General features: G+C 37.4%; 1 protein-coding gene across 1 annotated transcript; it reads left to right on the plus strand.

Annotated features, from left to right (window-relative positions):
* The first annotated feature begins 730 nt into the window (after window positions 1-730).
* On the plus strand, window positions 731-25,665 carry AMD1 (adenosylmethionine decarboxylase 1). Its single transcript, XM_027856079.1, has 9 exons — window positions 731-1,010; window positions 16,675-16,761; window positions 18,141-18,267; window positions 19,539-19,641; window positions 22,106-22,148; window positions 22,253-22,397; window positions 22,570-22,662; window positions 22,757-22,912; window positions 23,387-25,665. The coding sequence occupies exons 1-9, from the start codon at window positions 901-903 to the stop codon at window positions 23,525-23,527; spliced, it is 1,005 nt and encodes a 334-aa protein (XP_027711880.1). The 5' UTR covers window positions 731-900; the 3' UTR covers window positions 23,528-25,665.
* The last annotated feature ends 101 nt before the right edge of the window (window positions 25,666-25,766 follow it).

The following is a 25,766-nucleotide window of genomic DNA, read 5'->3' on the forward strand; positions in this document are numbered from 1 at the left end:
TTTTTTTTTCCCTTGCCTCGGAGAAATAGTCTGAGGGGAATAGCCAGGTCAATCAGAAGCATGGGCGACCAAATACACTCCACAGAGAAGGGAACAAGCCGCTCCCCCGCAGCGCAGCTCAGCGCAGCTCAACCGCCCCGCACACCGCCCAGTCCAGCCCATCTAGGGGACAAGGACCCGCCCACCCTAGCTCAATTTTTAAAAGCTCGGCAGTCATAGACGAGTCCTCCTCCCCAACTCTGCCTAGACTCTTCCTTTTCCACCCCGATTTAGTCTCCCCAGCTAAGTGCAAATGCGGTCTCTCCTTCGGTACCTCCCGCTTGAGGGAGCCATGGCAGAAGATTACCAGGCAAACTGCTTCCCGGCGCTCGCGGGAGGCCCGCCCCAACCTAAGACGGCAAATGATTGACAGCCGGCTGGTGCTATGAGCGGGAGGGGCGGGGCTGTATGCGTCACTTCCTGACCCTGCGGGGTGAGGGGCTATATAAAGGACTTGCTCACGCAGTGCCCTCGCTTACACAGTATGGCCGGCGACATTAGCTAGCGCTCGCTCTATGCTCTTCTCTGTAACGGGAACCAGCGGAGTAAAAGAGACTGAACAGCATCTGCCTCTATTTCCAACACAGACTCACGTTCAACTTTCGCACGAGAGAAAAAAAAAAGCCGGGAAAAATTTTATTAATCTTTTTTTTTTAAAAAAAGTTAATATAAAATTATAACAGAAGCAAAAAAAAACCACACGCACGCAAAAAAAAAAAAAAAAAACCAGAAACAAAAAACCTCCTGAACTTTAAAGAAGCAGCAGGAACAACCCGCAGCGGCGGAGGCGGCGGCGGCGGGAGAAGAGATTTAATTTAGTTGATTTTCTGTGGTTGTTGGTTGTTCGCTTGTCTCACAGTGATGGAAGCTGCACACTTCTTCGAAGGGACCGAGAAGCTGCTGGAGGTTTGGTTCTCCCGGCAGCAGCCAGACGAGAGCAAAGGATCTGGGGATCTCCGCACCATCCCAAGGTCGGGGCTGCGCGTGGGGAGCCGAGGGGTTGGAAGCACGGATAAGCGGTCAGCGGGCCGAGCTGGGGGGTTGAAGGAAGGGCGTGGGGCAGAGGTGTCGAGAGGGCCGGGGACGCCTGCCGTCAGGTGGTAAAAGCCTATGTTCGGTAGTCGGCGCTCTAATTTTTCGTGGTGGTGGTGATGATGATGGTAAGGGGGAGGGGGCTGGAGCGCCGTTTGCGGTGGGGTCTCTCCTCGTGCCGGCCACGCTCAGGTAACGTCCTTCCTCGGGCCGGGGGTGGGGTGGGGGAGCGCGGGCTTCAGGTGATTGAGGAATGGAAAGCTCACCCATCCGGGCTACTGGGCGCCGCCCCCGCCTGGAGGGAGGGAGGGGGAGGGAGAGAGAAGTGGGGGGGGAAGCGGGTTTGTGGCTTGGTTTCCTTCCCTCCTATGGGCGTCAGGTGTGATCCGCGCCGTCAGCTCGAGCCTGTTAAACCAGGGGCTCTATCTCGGACCGCTCTTGTGTCTGCGTTAGGTGACCTCGATCCAGCTATTCCCACCACCACCGCCGCTCCCCTCAGCCCCTGGTGTGGTTTGGGGAAGAGGGCAGACCCGCTCTTCCCGCCGCTGCCGGGAGGAAGGGGAATTCCTCCCGGTTCCTCCTCGGAGAAGGGTCTCGTTTAAGCAGGCCTCCTGCGGAGCCGCCATAAAAACCCGCCTGCACAGGCCTCCCCCCTGTGTACTAGTCGGGTCCCTACTGGCTGGCTCCTTGTGGTGGGGAGTGAGTGGGAGGCGGCGGTGTCGCAGTGCCCCGGGCGGCCTTGGGTGGGGGGGCGGGGAAGGGGGGCGCCGCTGTCGCCTTCAAATGCTCTGCACCAAAAAACCTCCGGCCTAGCGCGTGGCCCACACGGCCTCCCGGCCTGGGAGATCCGCCTTTGCCATCGAGGCTGGTCTGCAGCTGCTCTTGGTGGGTGGCAGCCCCTACGAGCGTGACGAAGCCCCAGAGTGTAGGTTAGTAGAGGAAGTATTGGTTGCAGGCTCTTCTGACCTTGTGCAGTATAACCTGTTACTTAGCCTGTGAGATCCGGGAAGCGCTATGCAGCCATAATAGGATAGATGGCCATCCTGCAATTATTTTTGCCTGGGGACATAATGCTCTGTGTGTAACGTATTTATATGCTACTGCCTAATGCCTTAAGCGGTCAAGGAGACCTGGGGCCCCGGGCTCCCTGCACCTGAGGGCACAGAACCAATGCCAGAGGCTTTTTCAGAAATTCATTTCCTTGATGGCGACTGGTGCCTTCTTTGGAGGTAAAATCGGAAACTGACTCTAATTCTTCCCTTTTTTTTTCTTTAAACAATTTAATTATTGGAAACCTGGCCTGTATTTCATGCTAGGTGGTAATAATGAAAGGTAACTGAAAGAAATTGCTCTTGACCTAGTGTCGGGCGACCCTCTCTAGAGGTCCGACGTGCTTTAACTGTCTCTTTCCTTCCCCTCATTTCTCTGCAAGCACCCCTTACATCCCCTCACCCCGCCCCAGTGGCCTTAACTACGATTACACGTGAGGTTCTTAGCTCTGCCTTATCGTTTAGCTGACTCCTCTTCATTGAAAAGTTGAACCAATGAGAGCTTTTAGGGTGGGCAGAATGTTGGGCCCTAAGGCTGTCAACCAATGGGATTTTGAAGAATGTTGGCTGCCGCTTAGCCCTATAATCCTCTGATAAAGAGCAACCCAAGGTTTAGGGGAAACTAGGAGGTGCTACGGAGGCATTTTAGGCACTTATTTCTCCAGCAGCAAAATCTGAAGGATTTCTGCGCTTCTTTGTGCCTGCGAATACATTGGTTCTTCCTAAGTTTTGTGTGATATTTAAGATTTTAACCTCAGGGTTGCTACTTTGCCTTGTTCTTCCACTTAAAAAGAGACGACAAAACCTTCCTATGTATGTGCCCATAGTGATTAATAACACTGAGTGTTTTAGAAGTGTCTGAAGAAACACAGTTATTCGAGAAGAGTAACTAATTGGAAATGAGTTAAAGAAATTTTAGCTACAGAATAACTAAACAGATTTCCTTGGCCAACAGATTGAACATTTCCCCCATAGTTCAAATAGTTCCTTGGAGAAGAATTTCATGGATGAGCTATGTTTTAGTCTTTGTAAAGGTGTTTTTTTTCCCCTTCACAAGGTGATAGATAAATTTAGAATCATAGAATTTGAAGAATTGTTGAAATGAATAGTTTATATATTGAATTATCCTTTAGTGAAGGTTTGTGGTGTTAATGTAGATTTTAATCTACTGTGAAAGGGTCACCTGGTAGATTAGCAATTTTGTAGGACCTTCTTTGTTTTGAGGGAAACCTTGGGGAAAGAGTAGAGTTTATAGTGCAAAGATTCTTAATCTAGGTCCATGAACTTTTTTTTAAGCATTTTTGGAAACTATATTTCAAAATAACTGGTTTCCTTTGTGATACTATTTTGTTCTATGCATTTAAAAACATTGAGAAGGAATTCATAGGCTTACCAGACTGCCAAAGGACCCCATCATACAAGAATAAGAAAGGCCCCTTACTTTAGACCATGAAACTTTTTTCCCCCAAGAAGCTATTAGTTACATCTATCTCCTTGATCACAGAACTTGAACATGAAAAGGAGACCTTAGAAATCATCTAGTCTAAACTGCCCACAAAGGTGAAGTGATTAATACCTAAGGTTTCGTAGTGGTAGATGGAGCTGGATTGTAACCCAGATTTAAGACACTTTTGTTCAGTGTTACTATCACTGTGACAATCAAGTTGCCTTTCCGTTGGCTCTTGGGGTACCTTTCAAGAAAATGCATTAGGAGAATGGATTCAAGTCTGTGCCTCAACACTTATTAGCTATGTAGGCAAGTGGTTAAACCCCTGAATCTTTCTAGAGCCCTCAGATTTTTGCTGTAGAACCATTTTTCTAGACTCTTAAAGCAATAAGATTACCAATTTGGGAAAAATACATGGCTCATCCAACTGAGTACAGTTGTTAAGCAACTTGTGAAACTCAAAAGACAACTGTGGGATCCTTTTATATCGTATTGCATAGAAATTGTGGAACGATGTGGTTTTTTTTATTAAGTAGCTTGGGTATGTTTTTTGGTGAAGAGCCTCATTGATGTATTCTGAGACACTCCCAATCAGTTTCTAAAACTGGTAGTCAGTAAACAAGCATTTGTTAAAACCAAGTGTGTACCTGTCTTTGTTCACTCAACAGGCCCACTAACCTAGTTTTTACTTTCTCATCTATCTGACCTGAACTTCAAGGTTCAGCAGGCTTTTAAACTTAATTAAACTGCTACTCAACCTATATTATAAATTTAAATAGTATGACAAGAGATTTTTGTTAGTTATAAACTAGCCTGGCTACTTAATCTTACTCATTTTATTGGGGTGGGGGTGGAATGTATATGTAGTTGCCATAATGAAATTCTGCCCCCCGGCCATGGAAGTATAAGCCGAGAAAGCTGAGGAACATCGTTAAAGAAGTAAATTGTCTTAGTAGAATTTTCCAGGGTGTGTAAAAAGAGAATGATGATTACAAAATAGTATCATTCTACTGGCATATTTCCCATCTACCTTGTTAGTCTTTAGTATCTAACAAGTTTTAGAGTATCTCTGTCTAGTGCACTATGCACCAAACAAGTTGAGACATGCTTTGTAGGTTAATATTGTAGTGAATAAATAAATTCATCTTTTTAATGAAAAATCAGAACAGATTTTGATTATTAGGCTTAATTCATAATTTGAATATGGGTTTTTATTAACTTAGACCTAGTAAGCAATCTGGTCAAATGGTTGAGAAAGGTGAAACTTGAGTAAAGAGGACAAATATGGTTTCTGAGTTATTCGAAAAGGAAGCCCCAAGAAAATTTATGTCCCTCTAATGTCACTTATAAAATGTGGTGAGCTTGAGTGATATTTCTCTCCATGTCTATGGAATTAAAGTATATGAACTAAAGGGGCTTTCACCTAGAATAGGAACACTAAAAATATTTGTTGAATCGTTGTACTGCTGGTTAAATTATATATAACCATAGATGTCTGTCCATCATATGTTGAATTGAAAATTTATATTTCACTATAAATAGCAGAGTCGGGTTGAAGGTTACTGTGATCGTGGAAAAGTTACTTAACCTCTATGACGCTGTTTCCTCATTTGTGAAATGGAATGATATTTATAATTTACCTATTTATATTAGCATTACCTACTTTATTGAGTTATAATAGTTATATAATGCTGTTAGCGTTTGTCAAATTATATAGCCTTAAGTAAGTATTGCCCTGAGTTTAGGAATTGTTGTATGGGTTTTGTTGTAATTTGATTCAGCAGTTGCCTTGAGGTCCATTGGGAAAGAACACTGGATTTGGAGTCAGAGGACATGGACTGGAATCAGAGCTCTCTACAGACCTTAGCTAAATCATTTAACGTTTCTAAGGCTCAATTCATTCATCTGTAAAATGAAAGGCTTAGACCAGGTGACCTCTAAATTCCCCTCCAGCCTGAAATCGGTAATCCCATGATAATCCAAGGTCCCAGGGTAATTTTTGAACAAGAGTGGCATCAAGGGGGGGAGGGGTAAGGGTGAGGGAAATGACCCCATTTGGGCTTTTCTTGACAAAAATATTTGGTTTGCCATTTCCTTTTCCAGCTCATTTTACAGATGTGGAACTGAGGCAGACAGGGTTAAGTGACTTGTCTAGGGTCACACAGCTAGTAAATGTCTTGAGGCCACATTTGAACTCAGAAAGAGGAGTCTCCAGTTGTAATGCCTTATGCAACTTGTGCCATCAGCTGTCTAGCCCGTGACTGTGGGCTGCCTTTGCAAAGGCATAGAGATAGGAAATGGGATATCCTGTGTAGTGTGTAAAGAGCCTGTTTTTTTTTTTTTTTTTTTTAAAGTGTAGAGCCATAATATGAAGGGCCTTTAAATGTCAAAGAGACATTCTGGATGACTGGTAAAATGGTGACATCCTTCATAAAAGTAAGGAAATTAGAAGGAAAAGGGATGTGTTTAGGAGGAAGGGTAATGAATTCTGTTTGAACTTGTTGAATTTGAGATAAACATATGAAACTTGCAGGTGGTGGTTATGTCCCAAGTAGGAGATTTTGAACTTGGAGGGGTGAGACTAGAATATTTGGAGATATTCGCATAGAGATATGAGAATAGTTGAGTCTACCAGATCTGGTAAGATTGACTTAGTAAGGAATATGGACAGAAGCCCTAGGACTGAACCCTGAGAAAAAAGGTCAATGGGGTGGGAGGAGGAATGGACTGAAAAGAAATGGAGCCACAGGTAAGGTAAGAAGGAGAACCATGAAAAGTCCCCTTCCAAAGGAAGGAGCACGTATCCAGAAGGAAGATGACAACAGTGTCCGCTGTTGCAGATAGATTGGAAGGATGAGAACTGAGAAAAGGCCTCTGAATTTAGCCATGAAGATATTTACTGACTTTGGTGAGAGTAGTTTTAGTTGAAAATACAAAGGAGTTAAGAAGTAAACTAAAGGTGAGAAAATGGAGTCAGTGGCACTATACAACCTGTGAAAAGGAGGAAAACAGTAAGCTTATATTATAATAGGTCAGGTGCTTGGAAAAGGGGGATAGTATATAGTGAAGGTGATTTATCAGGGGTGGATTGTGGGGAACCTTGGGATTATTCTGAAGGGCAGCTAGGTGGTGCAGTGGATAGAGTGCCAGGCCTGGAGTCAGAAAGACTTGAGTTCAAATGCAGCCTCAGACACTTATCAGCTGTGTGATCCTGGACAAGTCATTTAACTCTATTTGCTTTCATTTTCCTCATCTGTAAAATGACCTGGAGGAGGAAATGACAAACTGCTTCAGTATCTTTGCCAAGAAATCCCAATGGGGTAATGAAGAGTCTGACACAACTCAACAGCATTATTTTGAATTTAAAAAAAAAACAAAAACATTTCCATACACAAAAAACAAGACAAAGTGTTCATATGAAACTAGAAACTTCATTTCATACAGCTTATTTTTGTGATGCATTATTTTTAAAAATAAGTTTTTGTTGATAGTCTTGTTTATACATTGTCTCAATTTCCTTCTGTATCTCGACCTTCCCAGAGAGCCATTGCATAAAACAGAACAATACAAAATTTAAAGAAAAGAAAATCAGGCAGCAATACTGATCAGTACATTGAAAAATGAAGCAATTTTTCCACTTTTGTGAACCTCCCTCTCTTGCAAAAAAAGGGAGGCGTGTTCTTGTATCTCTTCTTTTGAGCTATGCTTATTGTCTTGTTCTTTATAATTTTGCATCATTCATTTTGATTGTTTTGTGGTTATTTAGGTTTATATTGTTGTAATCTGTATATTTTCTTGGCCTTGCTTACTTCTGCCCTTAAATTCTGCATCAGTTCATGTAAATCTGTGCTTCTCTGTATTCATCATATTCATCATTTCAGTAATATTATAACCACTAACATTCACATACCACAGCGTGTTTAGCCATTCTTCAATCAGTGGACATCTACTTTGTTTTTTCAATTCTTTGCCAACACAAAAAGTGCTGCAAAATAAGTATTTTGGTAAGTTTGAGGATTTATCTTATTATTGGCCTAGGAGGGACCAGTAAATGCCACGAGTTTAAATGGCATGGACATTTTAAGCAGAAAGATTTGGACATGTTTGAAGGTAGCTAAGAAGGACCCTGGCTAAGATTTGGGATTGAGAGCATAACAATAGGCGAATTGATCTTTCTGGAGGTCCTGGGATGTGATGCTGAGGTGATTTGGAGTTTTGGGGATAGCCTTGATTTTTTCAGTGAAGTTTAAGGCCATCCATTGTGAACGGGTTGTCTTTACCAAAAATTTGTTCTCAGGTTTACAATTTATGGTACACATGTATCTACAGAAGGAGCTGTGGAGTAGATATCCTTTGCTTCTGCTGGATTGGAATGCAGCAGTGAAGGGTCCACTTGACATTGGCTAACATAGGGACTCACTGTTGAGGACAGTGTTAAAGATGAACTGATTGAGAGTGAAAATTTTTAAGGGAATAAAATGGGGCCAAAGAAATCCAAGAGCCTGTGAAGACTACAGGGCCTGGAAGTTTCCATGAGAATGGAGACAGTATTGGCTTACTAGTAGTGTTAAGGTTCAGGGAGAAATAAGTTCTTTCTTGTCAGGAATTTTAGTGTTGTGGTTTGTGGAGGTAGAGTACTTGTGTGTAATAGTGAGAAGATACACACTCTCATTCCTTGGGGTATGGGTAAAAATATAAAGGAACTGTGGATCCATCCATTGTCGTATACCGGAAAGAAAATTATATTTGACTGAAAGTTCAGAGAACCAAGTGACAATACAGATTTTGATGCCAACTAGTTGTAGAATCTTAATCCAGAAAGGTTAAGAGGGATGAGGTTTCTCATCTTTTAAAACAGGATGGAGTAGAATTAAATTATGTAACCTCCATTCCACTTTACTCAGTGTGTGACTTTGCTTAACCTGGATCTGTTCTTCAAAGTTCCAAAAAATTTTTTTTACAATCTCTTCTACATTTAAGGTAGTTAGGTTGAAGAATGTATTCAGGAACCAGTCTTAGATAGTTTTAAGAAGATAGGGATGTGTGACCCTGGGCAAGTCACTTAACCCCAATGGCCTAAAAGAAGAAGAAGATAGGTAAATAATTCTTTCTTTCAATAGCTTGTCATGTGAACATGGTAAGCCAAATTGGGGGGGGGGTTGATTTTTTTTTTTTTTTTGGTAATTGTCAACAAATACTTTCTGTTGATAACTGAGCATTCTCATTTTCAACTTTACAACTATAGAGGTAAATTGATTTCCCTACTTTTTTTTTTTTTCCGCCCAGATAAATGTGGACCAGAAAAACAGCATGTTTTTGAATACATTCAGCCTGGGGCAACTTTTGGAAGGGTAGTCTGTAATAGAAAGGTATTTGATAATTTTCAGATCTTTATTGATAGGGTAATTGAGACTGTAATTCATGCTGCCCTCTCCCTCCTTCTCCCCCCTTTTTGTAAGCTATTAACCTGAAGCCCATATCCTGGATTTATACTGTGGGAAGTGATTGAAATGTTAAGTTGAAGTGTTGAAATAACTGGTTTGTGAGTCTCTTATTCCCCCTAGGAATGCACAAATATAAAATGAATAGGTTTCATTTGCTGCAAGTTTAGACTTTGTTTAAGTATGATTAGCATTTAGAAGGCTTTGGGCAGTGCCTCCAGGAAACTGGGATCAACTAGTACAACTGTCTCCTCACCCCTCCATTATACAATGTAGAATATACCTTTGTGTTGTTTAATTTTGTATGTATATGTATATATTATGACCCGAACAAATGACCTCCATAGCACTAACATGTTTGTTCTATACATAGTAACTGAATAAATATTTGTTGAATGAGGGAATGAATTCAACTTGGGAGGCTGATCATCAAGTACCTCTGAAAATAAGCTGTAGCAAAGAGCATATTGACCTAATCAGAGATTTTTTGATTCACGAACTGAATTTGTATTTAGTATATATAGTGAATTCATTTTGCTTTTGTAACCTACTTTAGTTCATAGAAAAGGACAGCCATCTAAATTAATCTTAGTGGCCTATAAAAATATCAAGAGGTAAATCATTTATATACCTTTAAAAATTATAAATTAATCTCTAAAATATCAGTAGGACCTTAAATTATACTTCTAAGAGCCATATATTCTATAAGCTGAATAAAATGTAGGTTTATGTTGCTATTTTCATAAAAGGTTATAAACTATTTCGTATGTTCACTATAGTATCACTTTGTGTACAAGTTGTGCATGTTTGATTTTTCCCATGAAAAGAATATGCCAGGGTCAATTTCTTTTATCTGTTAAAATGTGAGCAGTTCACACTGGATCATCTCAGAAGTTCCATCTCAAGTAATCTATTTTAGCATATGAGTTTAAGATTTAAGTTTCAGGCCCTGTTAAAGAAAAAATGAAGGAGGAGATTGCAGTAAATCATTGAAACTGCTGACTTTATTTGAAGGCTGGACTTTAGGAGACCTAGGGCCCTTAATAAGCTGTGAGCTTCTTTCCTCTGTCAAATGAGAATGAAGCACTTATTTCAGTACTTTGCTCATTAAGTAAAGGACATTTTTGACTGATTGGGCAGGGGGAGAATGCTGAATGTGCAAGCGGCAGTAAGGACTTACACATATTAAGTATGTGCCAATACAAACATCTAATTACTTGTGACTGTCTTTTACTTGAAGTGATGTGAAGACAGGTCAATAACTTTGTAACTTCATATTTTAAGGCACTAAGCAAATTACCTAGGAGAGGAAAAACTAGGTTGATCTGGTCAAAGTATAGTTTTTTAAATAAGCCTTCCTTTTGGGTCTCTTGTAGTCACAAAAACAGTGAACTTATGAGGTACAGTTAGACACAAGGTAAAGAATACAAATTGTTAGGGCCAGCTAGATGGTGCAGTGGATAGACTACCAGCCCTGAAGTCAGGAGGACCTGAGTTCAAATTTGGCCTCAGACCAAACACTTGACACTTACTAGCTGTGTGACCCTGGGCAAGTCACTTAACCCCAATTGCCTCTCAACACACACAAAAAAAGAATATAAATTGTTCATTTCTTTAATAGAGTAAGTTTACATGTGAAAATTTTGTCACTAAATGGTGTTTTATTTGTTACTGAAAGACAGGTTAATTTAGTAGTTGTACTAAAGCATTGAAAATTAAATTTAAATCTGGCAATCATTCTGCAATTTTTATGCTGCACTTAACACATTGAAACCAAGATTTTTATGGTTAAAAGAAATTTGCAGTAAAGGCTGATGACCAGTAGTTGCAAATATAGTAATTGAACCTCAGCATTAACTTTCCTGGAACTCATTCCATACTTGACTACGTCATTGCTCAAGCTTTACAACATAAATGATTTACATTAAAGGAATCCACAACCTATGCCAAAAAACCTTTTAGCAAAAAAGTTTTGAAATAAAAAAGCTTTTCCAATTAAAGAGCTGAGCTTTCTCAGTATTCCCCACAACACCTTTTTTAACCTGCATGAATCTGTACTTAAATTCACATAAAGTCAAGTAGCTTCTCTGGCTACTGCCCAGAACAGAAGGGACTTGGATTAAGGGATAGCATCAGTCAGTTAGAAATGAGTTTTTTGGCCAACAGTCTGAAACACTGCAACTTTTTTTTTCTTGTTTCAGGAAAATATTTCCCTTCCAGAGCATAGCATCTTTCATAGTACTCTGGTTGGCTGATATTTACTGAACAGTGTATATTAAAGGAGTCGATTTTCTTTAGTTAAGTCTCGTATCTCCCTTTTCCCTCTATTCACCAGACCTCCCCATGTTCCCTCAGGAATGTGAGACACAGTTGAGCCAGTTGTTTGGGATCAGGGGATTCCTGGCAAGCTACTCATGCTGATGAGGTCTAGAGGTTTGGGGGTGCGGGAACCCCAAAATACTGAGAGCAAGGGTCCTGCCCGAAAGAATTCGACCCAACCCTTCTTTCAGCCAGAGACAGGGTTTATTAAAGATCTGCCATATTGGCCAGACTCTTCAGAAATCTGAACATTTGTGAGCTGTTGGCTAGGTTCTTAAGAAATCTGAGCCCAGTGTATATTTTAGTAGTGCTTTTCATACATTATTAAAATTGCTCTTCAGATATGAGACAGGTATAGTTGCCGAACCCTGTGACACGATCATTTAAAATGGCATCTACTTTGATATCATAGGATTGGAAGGAACCACGGAGGTCAGTTGATCTTCAGCCCACTTCATTGGTGTTGCTTTAAATATTTTAGCTTAAGTTTTTTCCAAACATAATGTATCCAAGATAGTTTATGTGACAATGATAATCTTGTGCAGCGTGAACATGTCGGCATGAGCAACTTTCTTCTGAAGTTTTTTATCTCTGTATACTTAATGTGTTATATGAAGAATATCCTTAATAATTTTGTGTATAAGTTGAATCTAAGGTACATTGATATACAAATGTTTTAAAACATTAGCAGATAATTGCTTTATAACTCATGTTTATATAGTGTTCTTAGGTTTACAAAGCATGTTTCTCAGTCTGGTAGAGGTCAAGTGACTTGTCCATGATCATGAAGCTAGTAAGTATCAGACACAATTAGGAATCTAGATATTTCTTGACTATAAGTCTAGTCCTCTCAGTGGATATATTATTTTATCAAGTCAGTAGTTACCAAGAACTGACTACAGTTCTCGTTTAACCAAGTGGTTCAGAAGTCCATCTTCCCCTCAGCTGTCAAGGGATCATCTTAAACCATGGGTCTGACCATGTCACTCCCACCCACCCACCCCTACCCTGGTGGTTTCCTATCACCTCCAGCATGTACGTAGTTGTCATAATTCCAAATCGATTTCCCAAATGGTTGTACCATTTCACAGCTCCACCAACAATGTATTAGTGTGGATACTATATACTCTTTACATTGGCACCCAGTTTCCACACATGTGACACAGTGGAACTGTCATGGTGAACAATTTCTAGTGGAGTGTATTTTCCCATCACAGTATTCCTGTGCAGTTAAATAATTTGTTGAAACTCAGAACAGTTGACCATTTACTTGACAAATTGTTTCTAGATCATATTTTAAAATGGAACTTTTTATTCATTCTAGGACAGAAATGGCCTTTTTTTAGGCCCCAATGCAAAGTATTGCTTCTAAAATAAAATATATCTGTAGTCTTGTATTAGATCTACCCTCCCCTCTGTCGTAACAGCACCCAGCCGATCTTCCTATCTTTATTTTGTTTACATTACTCTCTTTTACACAATCTGTTTAAGACAAAAGGCATTTCCTAGTAGTTGCCCAAAACTAGATTGCTTCTGCCTCGTACGCTGGAATGCACTTCCTCAATCTTACTCTGAATTCTTTTCTTCTTTCACTGCTAAGCTTAAATATCACTTCCTCTGAAGCTCTAAAACACTCTCTTTCCAATTACCTTGTCCATTTGGGCATCCTCCCACCACTTACCATCCTTCCTTCCCTCCCCCTCCTCTCCTAAATATCATCTTCTAAGGTCAAGAAATGTCTTCTATATCATTTTTGCCTCAGCATAAAGTTACTGATTTGTCCTTAAAGTAAAACTGTGTATGAAGAGAGAGAGAAGTACACATTATTAATAGGTCTGCTGGGGGTCCAGAAAAAAAATAGGTTGTTTTAATTGTTACTGCTTCGGTTCTGTTTTTGACTTTTTTATTCCATTCCATTTAAGTGCCTATTGCCCTTTATAGTAGCACATAAGCAATAGGGAACAGCAGTGTGCAATGAAAGGATCTGAGTTCAAATCCCAGTTTTGCCATTTACTACCCTGTCTCGCCTTGAGCAAGTCAGATAGAACCCTTCCTGGGTTTTAATATCCTTATATCATAATGTAAGGAATATCTTCTAGTAAATAGGAATATAGAGTTACAGTGCATGGTATGCAGACACCGTATCAGTTCAGTTTCTTAAAAGGCCAGAAAAAATATAATTATGCTCATTTGTAGAAGTATGGAGTGTAAGCTTTCTAATAACTATAAAAATTCACATTATGTAATAGTTTAAGGTTTACAAAGTTCTTCCTTCACAATAATCCTGTGAAGTAGATTATCTCCATTTCACACACACGGGAAAGATTTAGAATTTCATAGCTTCTGTGTTTTGGAGAGCCTGATTCAAAATCCTTAGCTTTTTATACTACTCCATATTGCCTTTCCTTAGAAACGTCCGGTTCACCCAGGTTTAAAAGAAAATGCTGTGCATTTCAAATTTATAATACAGTTCTGTAGAAGACCTTTCCCTAGAGAAATAATGTTATAAAAAGTGGTCATGTTCGTACTATGAGCCATAAAACCTAAATGTAGCTTGAAATATTGTACACATAGAGTGAAAAATAGTAAACAATGTTATTGCAAGTACAAACCATTCAGTAACATTTGAGTAAGAATTTATCTTTATTGCTGGCATAAAGATAAATTCTAAGTATTCTCTGAAGAGCTAGGTGGTGCAGTGAGTACAGTATTGGGCCTTCTCATCTTCCTCGGACACTTACTAGTTGTATGACCCTGTTAAACCTTGTTTACCTCAGTTTCCTCATCTTTAAAATGAGCTGGAGAAAGAAATAGCAGATCACTCCAGTACAAGGGTGGGGAACCAGTATCTTTACCAAGAAATCTCCAAATGGAATGGAATCACAATGAGTGGGACACAACTGAAAAACAACTGGAAAGTTCTCTCTAAAACTGGACTGGAAAGTCTTCATTTCCTTAAGTCATCCTTACAGAGGCAGACATGCTAGCATCATATTCTAGTATGATAAAAAAGTACCCTCTCTGAGAACTTATGTTCCAGGATAAAGTACCCTATATATTTGGATTTCATTTCTCTTACCTGAACTTCTTGATGAATTAATTGAAGTAGAGGATGTTTTTTCTTCACTTAATCTTTTACCTTTTGGGTTGATAAGGCATAGGAGAGGGAAAACAAAGCCCAAACCTAAAATTTTCTGGGTAGGGCAGCATTGGAGTCCAGGCACCTGGTTGGTATTTGCTGTTCTGGCTAGGGGTTGTTGACAAATGTAGTGCTGAGGTGTGAAAAAGGTAGTGAGTGCCTCAGGGAAGGGAAGACATACTAACAATTGGAAGGAGAGGCAGGTCTGGTCTGTCTGACTTGGCAGCTGGCAAGCAGGTTTATTATCCTCTCTTCCACTTATACAAAGCAATAGGGGGGGGGGGGGAAGCTAGGAATATAGTGACCTCTTGGCCTCTAAAGCTAGGGAGCAGTATAGGAAGTAAACAGTGTTGTGCTTGGGGAATAAACTTGTTCAGTTCTCAGGACAAAGAACTAAGAATATTAGGTTTGAAACTGCAGAGATAGATTTTTGGCTCTTCCTAATCACAGTAGAGGTATCAGGGTTAGTGAAATAGGACCTCCATGGGTTTCCCATCTCTGGAGGTCTCCAAGCTAAGCTTAGATGACTACTTAGATATCGTAGAGGGGATTCTGGTACAGGTGCATGTTGCTCTTCATATTGTGGATTCTTAACCTTTTTTGTGTTTGTGTCAGAAACCCAGAACTGCCAAGGGAAAAAGTAATATTGAAATGTAGTTATCAATATTTTTTTTAAAACCTCATAGACTCCAAGTTAAGAACTCCCCTGCCCTTAGATGATCTTTATCTAAAGTCTTTTGCATCACATAAAATGTAATGCTTTTGAGTATAATATCTCAACTCTCTGGTAGAGGAATGTTTAGATACTTAATTGCCTTATGCTAAGAGGATAGAAATGAACTGTAAAATGGTTTCAGAGGGTTGTTTTTTTTTTTTCTTTTAGGGAGTATGTCATGGTATCAATAAAGAGATTTCTGGAGCAAAACAGTTAAAATTTGACTCGTTTTGCTTTTTCATAAAACATAACCACCAATTTTAAATTGGTCAATATAAAATATCAACCTCAGTTAAAACAAAGCATCTTAATTTTTGTAGTGAGACTTATATTCATTAAATTATGCTTTTACCATGATTTTCAGGCTGGTCCTAGCACTGCTAGGTTGAAGGTTATTTCCCCATTGTTTACAATAGAACACTTGTATGGCAGAGGTTTTTTGTTTTTGTCTTTGGTTTTTGTTGGGTTTTTTTTTTTTTTTTTTTTTTTTTGCATTTGATTTTATATCTACCTTTGGAACTAGTCACAGTTTAATTTGGTGAAATTAAATCAACACCAAAAAAACTAAGTGTTTTTATTAGTAAAGCTATCATACCTCTCAGCTTCTCTTCTCCCCCAAGTTTGAGCAGTTGGGAAGAACAAATTCTTACATTGGCTGAGTTTAAAAAAAACAAAAACAAACAACCTCATTCAGTACCATGAGTCCATCACTTCATATTGATATAAGGAATATGTCATATTCATATTTGGTTCTCCACAGCAGCAAAGAAAGGAGAAAGCGGTAATTTTATCATCTTTTGGGGACATGCTTATCATTATTAGTAATTACACAGTATTGTGTATAATATTTTCTTAGTTCTGCTTACCTTATTCGTATCTTCGCACGCTTTTTCTGAATTCTTGATATTCATGATATCTTACAACATGGTAATTTCATTTCTTCATATTTGTATACTACCATTTAGATGGTAGTTACTCAAATGGTATTTACTTTTATTTCCAATTCTTTGTCAAAACAGGGAAGTTTTATGAACTTTGTGGCCTATTTGGGAACTTTCCATCTTTGATCTCCTTAAGAGTACATAACTACTAGTGGGACTTTTAAACTAGATGGCTCCCTTTTGCATACTGTGTCATGGAGAAAAGTATGCTTTAACATATTTTCATAGATAAAGCAGCCTCATATTACTTTCAAAGGGTGGTATATAGGACTAGAATTTTAAAAAAAGTTCTAGCAAGAGCAAAATAAGGAAACTTGCATTGTTATGGTCACAGTAAGTCCACTCACAACTACATAAATGTCAAACAATTATCAGTACATTAGTTGGTATTGTTTGAACTGCAGTTGCCCAGATTTAGATTTTGGGTACTAGAAAGAAAAATTGATGGTACAGTCCCCTCCCTAATTGTAAGATGGATTTCTATAATACGTATTAGCAGGGAGTCAAGGGACTAAGGTTATACAAACTAATTGTGTAAATTTTTCTTTATAGGTTTGAGTGGGACAAACTTTTGGAGAATGTGCATTGTTTAATCATAAGTGTGACAAAAACTGACAAGCAGGAAGCTTATGTACTCAGGTAAAACTATATTTTTATTTAAAAGTATATAGTTATTTCTCATTTTAGTTCTGAAACACTTAAATCATAGGGTGCAATATAAACAGGAATTGCTAAGGCATAACTAAAAGATTACTTTCCATTAAAAAAAATTTCTAAGTACTATCTTGGTTGTTATTTATGCCTATCTATAATACTGGGTGTCCCAAAAATCTTAGTGTAATTTTAAGCTTTAAAAGGCTTTTAGGGACCACCCTGTGTGATACCAGTGACCATTTGCAGAATGTGTTTTGGAATTATAGACCTAGGGGAAGTCTTCCTCTTCCTAAATGGTAGTATCTAAAACAGCCATAGAAAAAAAAGAAATCCTGCTACTTAGCATACAGGGGAAGGAGGCCGTAGTGCTTCATTTGGGAATCCCAAGGTTTAGACTTTTTTTGGTCTTGGTTCTGCCAAGTAAAGTAGGTACCTTGGATAAGTCACTTAAGTTTTTTGAACTTCAAGTTTCTTTTATCTCCACTAAAATGAAAAAACTGGTGGACTTGGATGAGTTCTTTATACTAATATTTTATTACTAAAATTACCAAAATGTTGGTATAAAGCAGTGATGAACAACACAGTAAGGAGTAAGTGTTGTTGATTGGTAACATTTATATTATTAATTTTCAGCCTGTACTAGAAAGCTTTTCTTGTTGGTTGATCCTGACCTTAGAGGAGTCAAATAAAGCTTTCAAAGATTGATTAGCTTAAAACTGCAGTACAACTTTTGGGACACCTGTATTTAAAAGCTAAATAATAGTTCATTGACTAAGTGACCACTTCCTCAGTAAAAAGTAAATGAAATCTGGCAAATCACTCTTTTCCATAGTGGCAGTTTCTTTAAGGTACAATTCAAAATAAGCCCAACTCTTTTTCCCTGTTGATTAGTGAAATAGAGAAGTTAAGCTCTCCTGAGTAACCCCAAAATTCTGCCACTGTGAAAGTACAAAAAGTGGTGTTTTTTGAGTTCACAAGCACATTTAAGGATAATCAATATATGGAGACTGATGATCATGGCTAGTTTTATTTGCTTGTTTTTTAATTTGAAGAAATTATGCTAATCAGATACCGTATTAGGTACTGAATTATTTGTAGACTTTAATGAACAAATCTGTTTTGTGCATTACATCACGTTACATCAAGGGGATCTTACATGTGAATAGTACTCTCTGGGAAATTAGTCTTTAAAAAGCCACTTGTATGATACTTTTCACTTTGTAGACAAAATCTAGACTGTAGAAGTTTTGAGCGTAAAATGTTTCTTCTCTCAACAAGCACTTGCCTAATGTGACAGTTAATGTTCTGTATGATGATTTAAACTTCTGAACTATTGTCTTGGGTTTTTTTCTCACCACCTGCAGTGAGAGTAGCATGTTTGTCTCCAAGAGACGTTTCATTTTGAAGACATGTGGTACCACCCTCTTACTGCAAGCACTGGTCCCCCTGTTGGAGCTTGCTAGGGAGTACAGTGGGTTTGACTCAATTCAAGTAAGTATACAAAAAACCAAAACAAAACATTTTCATGCTAGAATAGAAATATTTATTCTGCTTTTAAAATTTGAATGTCAATAATAATGCTATGTAGAATATTTACAGATGAATAACATAGATACTGTAAATTATAGGGAATTTGAGAGTAAAGGAAAACATCGTTTCTTGGATGCCTTCATGAAATTACTTTGTGTTCTTGTAGTAGAAAGAGCATTTCTTGTGGGTAGGGGTAAGCCATACAACATAGTATTAAAATAAGTTCTTGGTAGGTTCCAGGAAAGTTTTTAAAGAGTGGCTTTTCATATAGTTAAAATTTTGGTTAAAGGATTGGATGATGATCTTCTGTTTTTATTAATATCATTAGTGGAAGGAGGAATTCTTTCCACTGTTGATATTAATCATTCCACTAATTATATTTCTACTAAGTTAGGTCATAAACACTAATGGTAATTCTTGGCTTTTATATTTCATTTCATATCATTAAAATAATTATAAACCTTGTTAGATCAGCTAATATCTTATTAGGTTCTTTAATACAAAGATAATGCTCTTTGACCGCCTGTTAGTAGAAAAGGGAGTGCTATGATTTCTTTAAAGTGTGATGTTTGACCAAGTCATTCAATTATCTTATCCTTTGGGAATCAACAGCACACAGTTTTAAGGTTGTTGGTTGGACATGAAAGTTGGGTTGGGATTTTTTCTTCTTAATTTCCTGTGTGTGAAATTGGCTTTTGTAACCCTGCTTACATTAGTGTCCAGTTCTGAGAATGTGGTTGTTCCTTGTCAAGTGTGATTCAACAATCCAACAATTACTTTGGAACAAGACACCTCCTCCACCCTCAAACTACCCATTTGCATTAACATTGATACCAGTTTATTTTCTTCCTCCCCCTCCTTCTGAGCTTAAATTTCTATCCCAAAGAAAAGATTGCTTGCTTTAATCACAAACTGTTGTTTTAAATAAAATATCCAGAAATAATTATAGATATCACCAACATTCTTTAAGCCCAGAAGGCGGCAATCAGTATAAACCTTCTGATCTCAAGGAGCTTAAGAATCAAAAGTATCAAATTTTTAAGTATCAAAAAATTAAGTATAATTACATAAATTAGATTGTGAGTTTATGGGAAGGAAAGAAATGGAATTTATAGGAGTTTCATTCTAAAGCGCTATGACAGTTATTTCTGGTGAAATGGTATAATTATGGTTTGAGATTTTCGTAACATTAATGTGGGGTTTTAATTAAATTTTGTGTTTATGCTTTTCAGAGCTTCTTTTATTCTCGTAAGAATTTCATGAAGCCTTCCCACCAGGAGTACCCACACAGGAATTTCCAGGAAGAAGTAGAATTCCTTAATGAAATTTTCCCAAGTAAGACAAAGCATATATTTTACTTAGTTTTTCTTAATGGGTGTTGAACTATAGAAAATTCTGAAAATTTTATAATGGTCAGCACACACTAACAGAAAAAGATCCTCATTGAAATAATTCTAAGGTTTTTATTAGCTACACCTAACTTTTTCATTCCATAGATTTCTCTATGTGGGATAATTTTACTACTGTTTTATTTAGCAAGATACCTATTCAAAGTAACTTGACAATCATTTAGCACTGAAGTTTGAGAATTGTTTTACATATATTATCAAATACTCTTAAGAATTAACAGCCTTATTTCATAGATGAGGAAACTGAAGCACAAAGGTTGTGATTTGACCATGGTCAAACATCTGTTTAGTGTTAGAGATAGGATTTGAACCTGGACAGTTCTTACTTCCTGGTCCACCATTCTGTCCACTACACCATACTTTTAGGATTGCCATTGTGAATTAGTTGAATTGAAATGTCCTTTTTTCAGCAAACATCTGAATCTGTCTGGGGTATTCTTGGTCATTGTATAAGCTCAATAACCTAGTCTTTTTTTTGTTTTGTTTTGGTTTTTTTGTTTGTTGGTTTTTAGGCAGTTGGGGTTAAATGACTTGCCCAGGGTCACACAGCTAGTAAGTGTCAAGTGTTTGGTCTGAGGTCAGATTTGAAATCAGGTTCTCCTGACTTCAGGGTCAGTGCTCCATCCACTGCCCCACCTAGGTGCCCTGACCTAATTATTTCTACAGTATCAAATGAAACATTAAGAAAATATGTATTTCATTTTATTTTTTCAAACCTTATTTTATGCCATTCTAAATTAGTATGAATTACAAGGATGGGGAAATTAGATTTTTAAACATCATCATAGACTTAAGAAAAGGGAACCTTAGAGATTTAACTATTCCTGTCACTTTTATTTTGAGATGAGGTAACTGAAGCCCCCAAAAGTTTAGTGACTTGCCCAAGGAAGCAAAGTGATTTACTAGAATCCACAGCTTCTAACTCCTGATTTGTGGCTCTTTCCACTGTACCATAAATGTCTTCTTAAGTCATGAAATTATCAATTTAGTAATGTGAGTGAAAGTTACTTTGAATTGCAGTGTGGTTGTATAAGTCATTGAGAAGTACCTTTTTTCTTAAGAAAAGAAGGCAAGGGGGAATAAATACCTTAAGGCCAAAAGTGCTTGATTGCTAAGGCCTCTATTCCATTCACAGATAATGTACTCTTGCTACAATAAATAAAAATTAGGTTAGACATTTGAATTATAGAATCTTCCAAGAGAGATATTTGTTATAGTTTTATATTGTGTTACATAAAAAAAGGTTCTAGTTCATGTTTTAAGGTACATGGCTAAACTCCATCCCACCTTCCCAGCTCCTATTTTGGTCTCATACATAAAACTTAAACACATACATAGAAATTACCTCCTGGATCAAATAGAAACGTTTGTTGAGCATTTAAAGATTTCTCCAACCTGAATCCCATAATAACCCTTGTCTGTGCCTTCTTCCACATTATTTTCCTTTATATGCTTTCCAGGCCAGCTATTTTCCCCTCTTATGCTATTCACACCTGACAGATGAAGTAATTCTTCTCTCTGCCTTTGTACTGGCTGTTCCCCATAATTCTAATACTCTCCCACCTCACTTCCACCTCTTGGATTCTTGGGTTTCCTTCAGAGTTCAGCTCAAGCATGAGGCCTTTCTTGGTCCTATTTATAGTTGCCCATCATCTCTCCCCTCCCCATTCTTCCTCCCTCAGCTTGCTTTATATGTGCTTTCTCTATGTTCTGTTTATATAAAATATATATATTTTATATATATATCTTTAAATTTTTATATAAATTTATATATTTTATATGTCTGTTTTTAGATATTTTTTATATATTTAAAATGTAGCATACTTTTAAGCTTTAGTAGCTTAAATCTGCACTGAGATTTTTGAATACTTTGTATATTTTGTTAGATACCTTTAATGTATGTTCCTTTTCCATGTGAATATACATATATTCCTTGAGTTCAAGGATGGTTTTGATTGTGGGTGTGGGGGATATGGTGTCTGGCACCTAGTCGACATTTAATAAATACTTTCTTGTCTAGTTTGGGTATTTTTATTTTTATTTTTTATTTAGTCTAGAGCGGCACCACCAATGCCATGTAGATGAATCAGACCTCTTTTTATAGCAGTTGGAATTCAGCCATATCTAACCTATTCATAGTGTTCGTTTTATTCACGTCCTTTTTCTGTAGCCATGAATAACAGAGATCAAATTAGAGGAATGATAGAGATCAGAGGGTATCTTTGCATATGTTTACATGTTTTCTGTTGTGGCTGTTTTGTTTCTGATAACTGTAAACCTGTGATAGATAAAAGATATGAGCCTAATTATTTCAAGATTAATTATAGAAAGATGATAATAAGACTTACTAACATGGATTGGATTTCAAAATTTTGTTCCTTCCTCAACAGATGGAGCAGCATATTGTATGGGGCGTATGAATTCTGATTGCTGGTATGTCTAAATATAATTTTGTAATTTTTTGCTTTTTTTTTTTTTTTTTTTTTAAGAATTATGTCAGTTACATCATTAGCAAGTTAAAATTTTGGTCTTTATAGGTACTTGTACACTCTGGATTTTCCAGAGAGTCGGGTTATTAATCAGCCAGATCAGACACTGGAAATTCTGATGAGTGAGCTTGACCCAGCAGTTATGGACCAGTTCTACATGAAAGATGGTGTTACTGCAAATGATGTCACTCGTGTAAGCTTTTTTTTTTTTTTTTTTTTTGTCTTAATGTTTGTTTCTAAGTTTCCTTTTTATGTTGCTTGGTTTTTGGTTTTGGTTTGTTTTTTTTTGTTTTTGTTTTTGTTTTTTTTTTGTTTGTTTGTTTTTCACTTTTCATTAAGTCTAAATTTCTGATTTAAAATTTTAGGTGAGTGGAATTCGTGACCTGATACCAGGTTCTGTCATTGATGCTACAATGTTCAATCCTTGTGGTTATTCAATGAATGGAATGAAATCGGATGTAAGTAATTCTGCTTTGGCAAAGTAGTCAGCATTTGCCACTTAATTTTGAACTGTTACCTGTTATTAAAGAAAAATAATTTTTTTTCTGTAAGGGAACTTATTGGACTATTCACATCACTCCAGAACCAGAATTTTCTTATGTTAGCTTTGAAACTAACATAGGTCAGACCTCTTACGATGACCTGATCAGGAAAGTAGTGGAAGTTTTCAAACCTGGAAAATTTGTGACCACCCTCTTTGTAAATCAGGTAACCTGTTTTATTGTTGTTACCATATTAACCTTGGGGTAGAGAGCAGTTATTTCAAGAATACCATTTATCTGAAATTACTGTTTTCTAGTAAAAATATATGGGTTCAGAAATAATATTTTGGATAGGTAGCAAGTGGAAGCAACAGATGTGATATTTCTTCAGATAAACAATCCTGTACTTGTTAAGGAGCTGAAATTTACCGTGAGATCTATAAGAGTGAATAAGTACTAATAGTGGAGTCTCATGACCATCCTATTTTTTTTTTTTTTTTAAACATAATTCAAGCCTGGTGAGGTTCCAAGATGTCTCATGACCGTGTTTAAATGTATCTTTTAAGAAGCTAACCTAAATACCCAGTACAGTCCTTATGAAAACATAAGACTGAGTTTAAAAAAAAAAATGCTTGTATTGCTTGAAAACTACCTTTACTTTTGTATATTCTAAATGGTTTCTTAATTTTTCCCCCCCCAGAGTTCTAAATGTCGCACAGTGTTTTCTTCGGCCCAAAAGATTGAAGGGTTTAAACGTCTTGATCGCCAGATTGCTCAGTTCAATGATTACAATTTCGTTTTTACCAGTTTTGCTAAGAATCAGCAGCAACAGCAGAGTTGATTAAGAAAAATGAAGAAAAAACGCAAAAAGAGAACACAAATAGAAGGTGGTGGCAGCTTTCTAGTTAATGATACAGGGGGCCATGCTTTCCATACCCATCGCCTTGTAGTTGCGGAAAGCCCTAGATGTAATCATAGTATAATCATTTTGAATTGTATGCATTATTATATCAAGGAGTTAGATATCTTGCATGACTGCTCTCTTCTGTGTTTAGGCATTCTATGCCACTCTTGCTGTGAACTTGAAGTGCATGTAGAGAAAAACTTTTACTGTATGAGACTTTACAACACTTGTAAAAACAATTCAATTAGGATTATGCACGGTGTAATTTTTCTCCAGGTATCACCAAAAATTCCCCACAGACAAGGCTTTCGTCCTCATTAGGTGTTGGCCTCAGCCTAAATCATCTGGGACTGTTCTGTTAAATTGCTGCCAGATATTTTTTATGGGCAGTTTCTTCCAATTTCTAGACCACATTTTTCTCTATTAATTCTAATGAAACTAATTCCTACTTAAATACGTTTCTTTGCACTTGAGGAGTTAGAAATTTTACCTTCTTAAGAAAATTAATGATTATTACAGCTGATGATTTTGTTTTATTATATGAATTTTGAGTATTGGAACATTACTTTTGCTTCCTGTAACTTTTAGTTCTTTAAGCTCAGTGATTTTCCCCCTCCCCTTTATAAAATGAGCAATATATTGTTACACTGAGTTTAACATTAGCCTTTCACCTTTAGGGGGAAAAAACCTTGGTTCAAATCTTAATTCAGGTCAAGGTGGGTTTGGTGGTCTCTTTCATGTGTGATTGGCAAGGGTAGGGGGGTGGGGCACCAAGACTTTCTCCAGGGTGTGTTGATTAAGATTAGAGTGAGTTGGCAGAGTTAGGAAAACTCTAACTATGCCATTTCCATACTCCACAGTTAGTAGAGCACCAAATGTATAGCCACAGACCTTCAATACTTAGTATTTTTGTTTAAATCAACAAATTTAATAGGGAGATTTAGTGTAAAGGATATGGAATTTACCAGACTAGATATGCTGGTCAGCTTGGATCATTCACCATAACTTTTTTCTTAGCAGCCATTTCAACCTAATTGTGAGTAAACAATATACTGTTAACCTAATTTTGTTGTTCCAAGCAGAATCGATATGCCTTTTTATCTTGTGACTGAAAGTCCTGTGATATTGTGGTGCATGAGACTATTATGCTGTATTTGATAGTGTTGTGACTTCATCTGTTGTTCCTCTTAATTAATGTGGTGATTCCTTTAACCATGATTTGATGGCATTAAGTGAATGACTGCACAGAGTGAGAACTGTCTAGGTTATCTGGACAGACAGTGAAGTAAAATGCTATTCATAAAAAACAAGGCATGTTCAAAAATGGTCATTTAATGGATTACTAGTAGATGCAGGCTTTCAAGAGTTGGCATTTTCAGCAAATAACTGGGATTTTAGAAGCTGTGAGACCAGCAAAATTAACTTAAATTTGATATTTCCCTCTTGTCCTCGCAATTTTGTTTTGACTCTTTCTGGATTGATGCAGTGGTGTTTTGTTCCTTCCGTATTTATAAATGAAACACTTTTTTTTTAGTGTTTCTAAACTTTAAAAAAATCTGCTTGGTTAGTAATCAAGTGGTTGGAACACTGTTTTGACTTTTATTTTAAGCATGTTATTGACTAAAGGCTTCATTGAAGAAGCATTCTACCAACTCAGTCAGTTTGATTCTGTAATCTGTAAGTAATGTGGCACCTGATACTTTTTGGTGCTTGATATTTTTGAGGACCAATAATTCAAGTGGATATTTTGTTCTTGAACAGTGTCCCAAGAGATTTGATGATGACATTTGTTGGCTTGAGGTCTGATTTTTTTTTTTTAAAGATATACTGAAGATCCCTTCCTAACTAGTTGAAAAATGCACAAATTTATATGAGTATGAAAACATAAGACTCTGATAGAAAAGTGAAAGCTGTTGAATGGATATTAATCTAAATTAATCTAGTATGATTAGAAGAGGGGAAGTTTTGGTGTCATAATTTCTCTCTTCATGGTGTTGGACTTTAATCAGTTAAAATGTATTTTTAAAATCTGTACCACAAAACTTAATGCTTCAATAAAAGTTTGCTTAATTCATTGTTTAGTGACATTCAGAGATTTTTTTTTAAATATGAATGATATTATGTCAAATTATCCTAAAAATAATAAGGGCCCTGTTAACCAAATTCTTTGACGTCT

The sequence above is a fragment of the Vombatus ursinus genome, unplaced genomic scaffold (assembly GCF_900497805.2).
Source record: "Vombatus ursinus unplaced genomic scaffold, bare-nosed wombat genome assembly UNPS02000582.1, whole genome shotgun sequence".
In the NCBI taxonomy this organism is placed as follows: Eukaryota; Metazoa; Chordata; class Mammalia; order Diprotodontia; family Vombatidae; genus Vombatus; species Vombatus ursinus.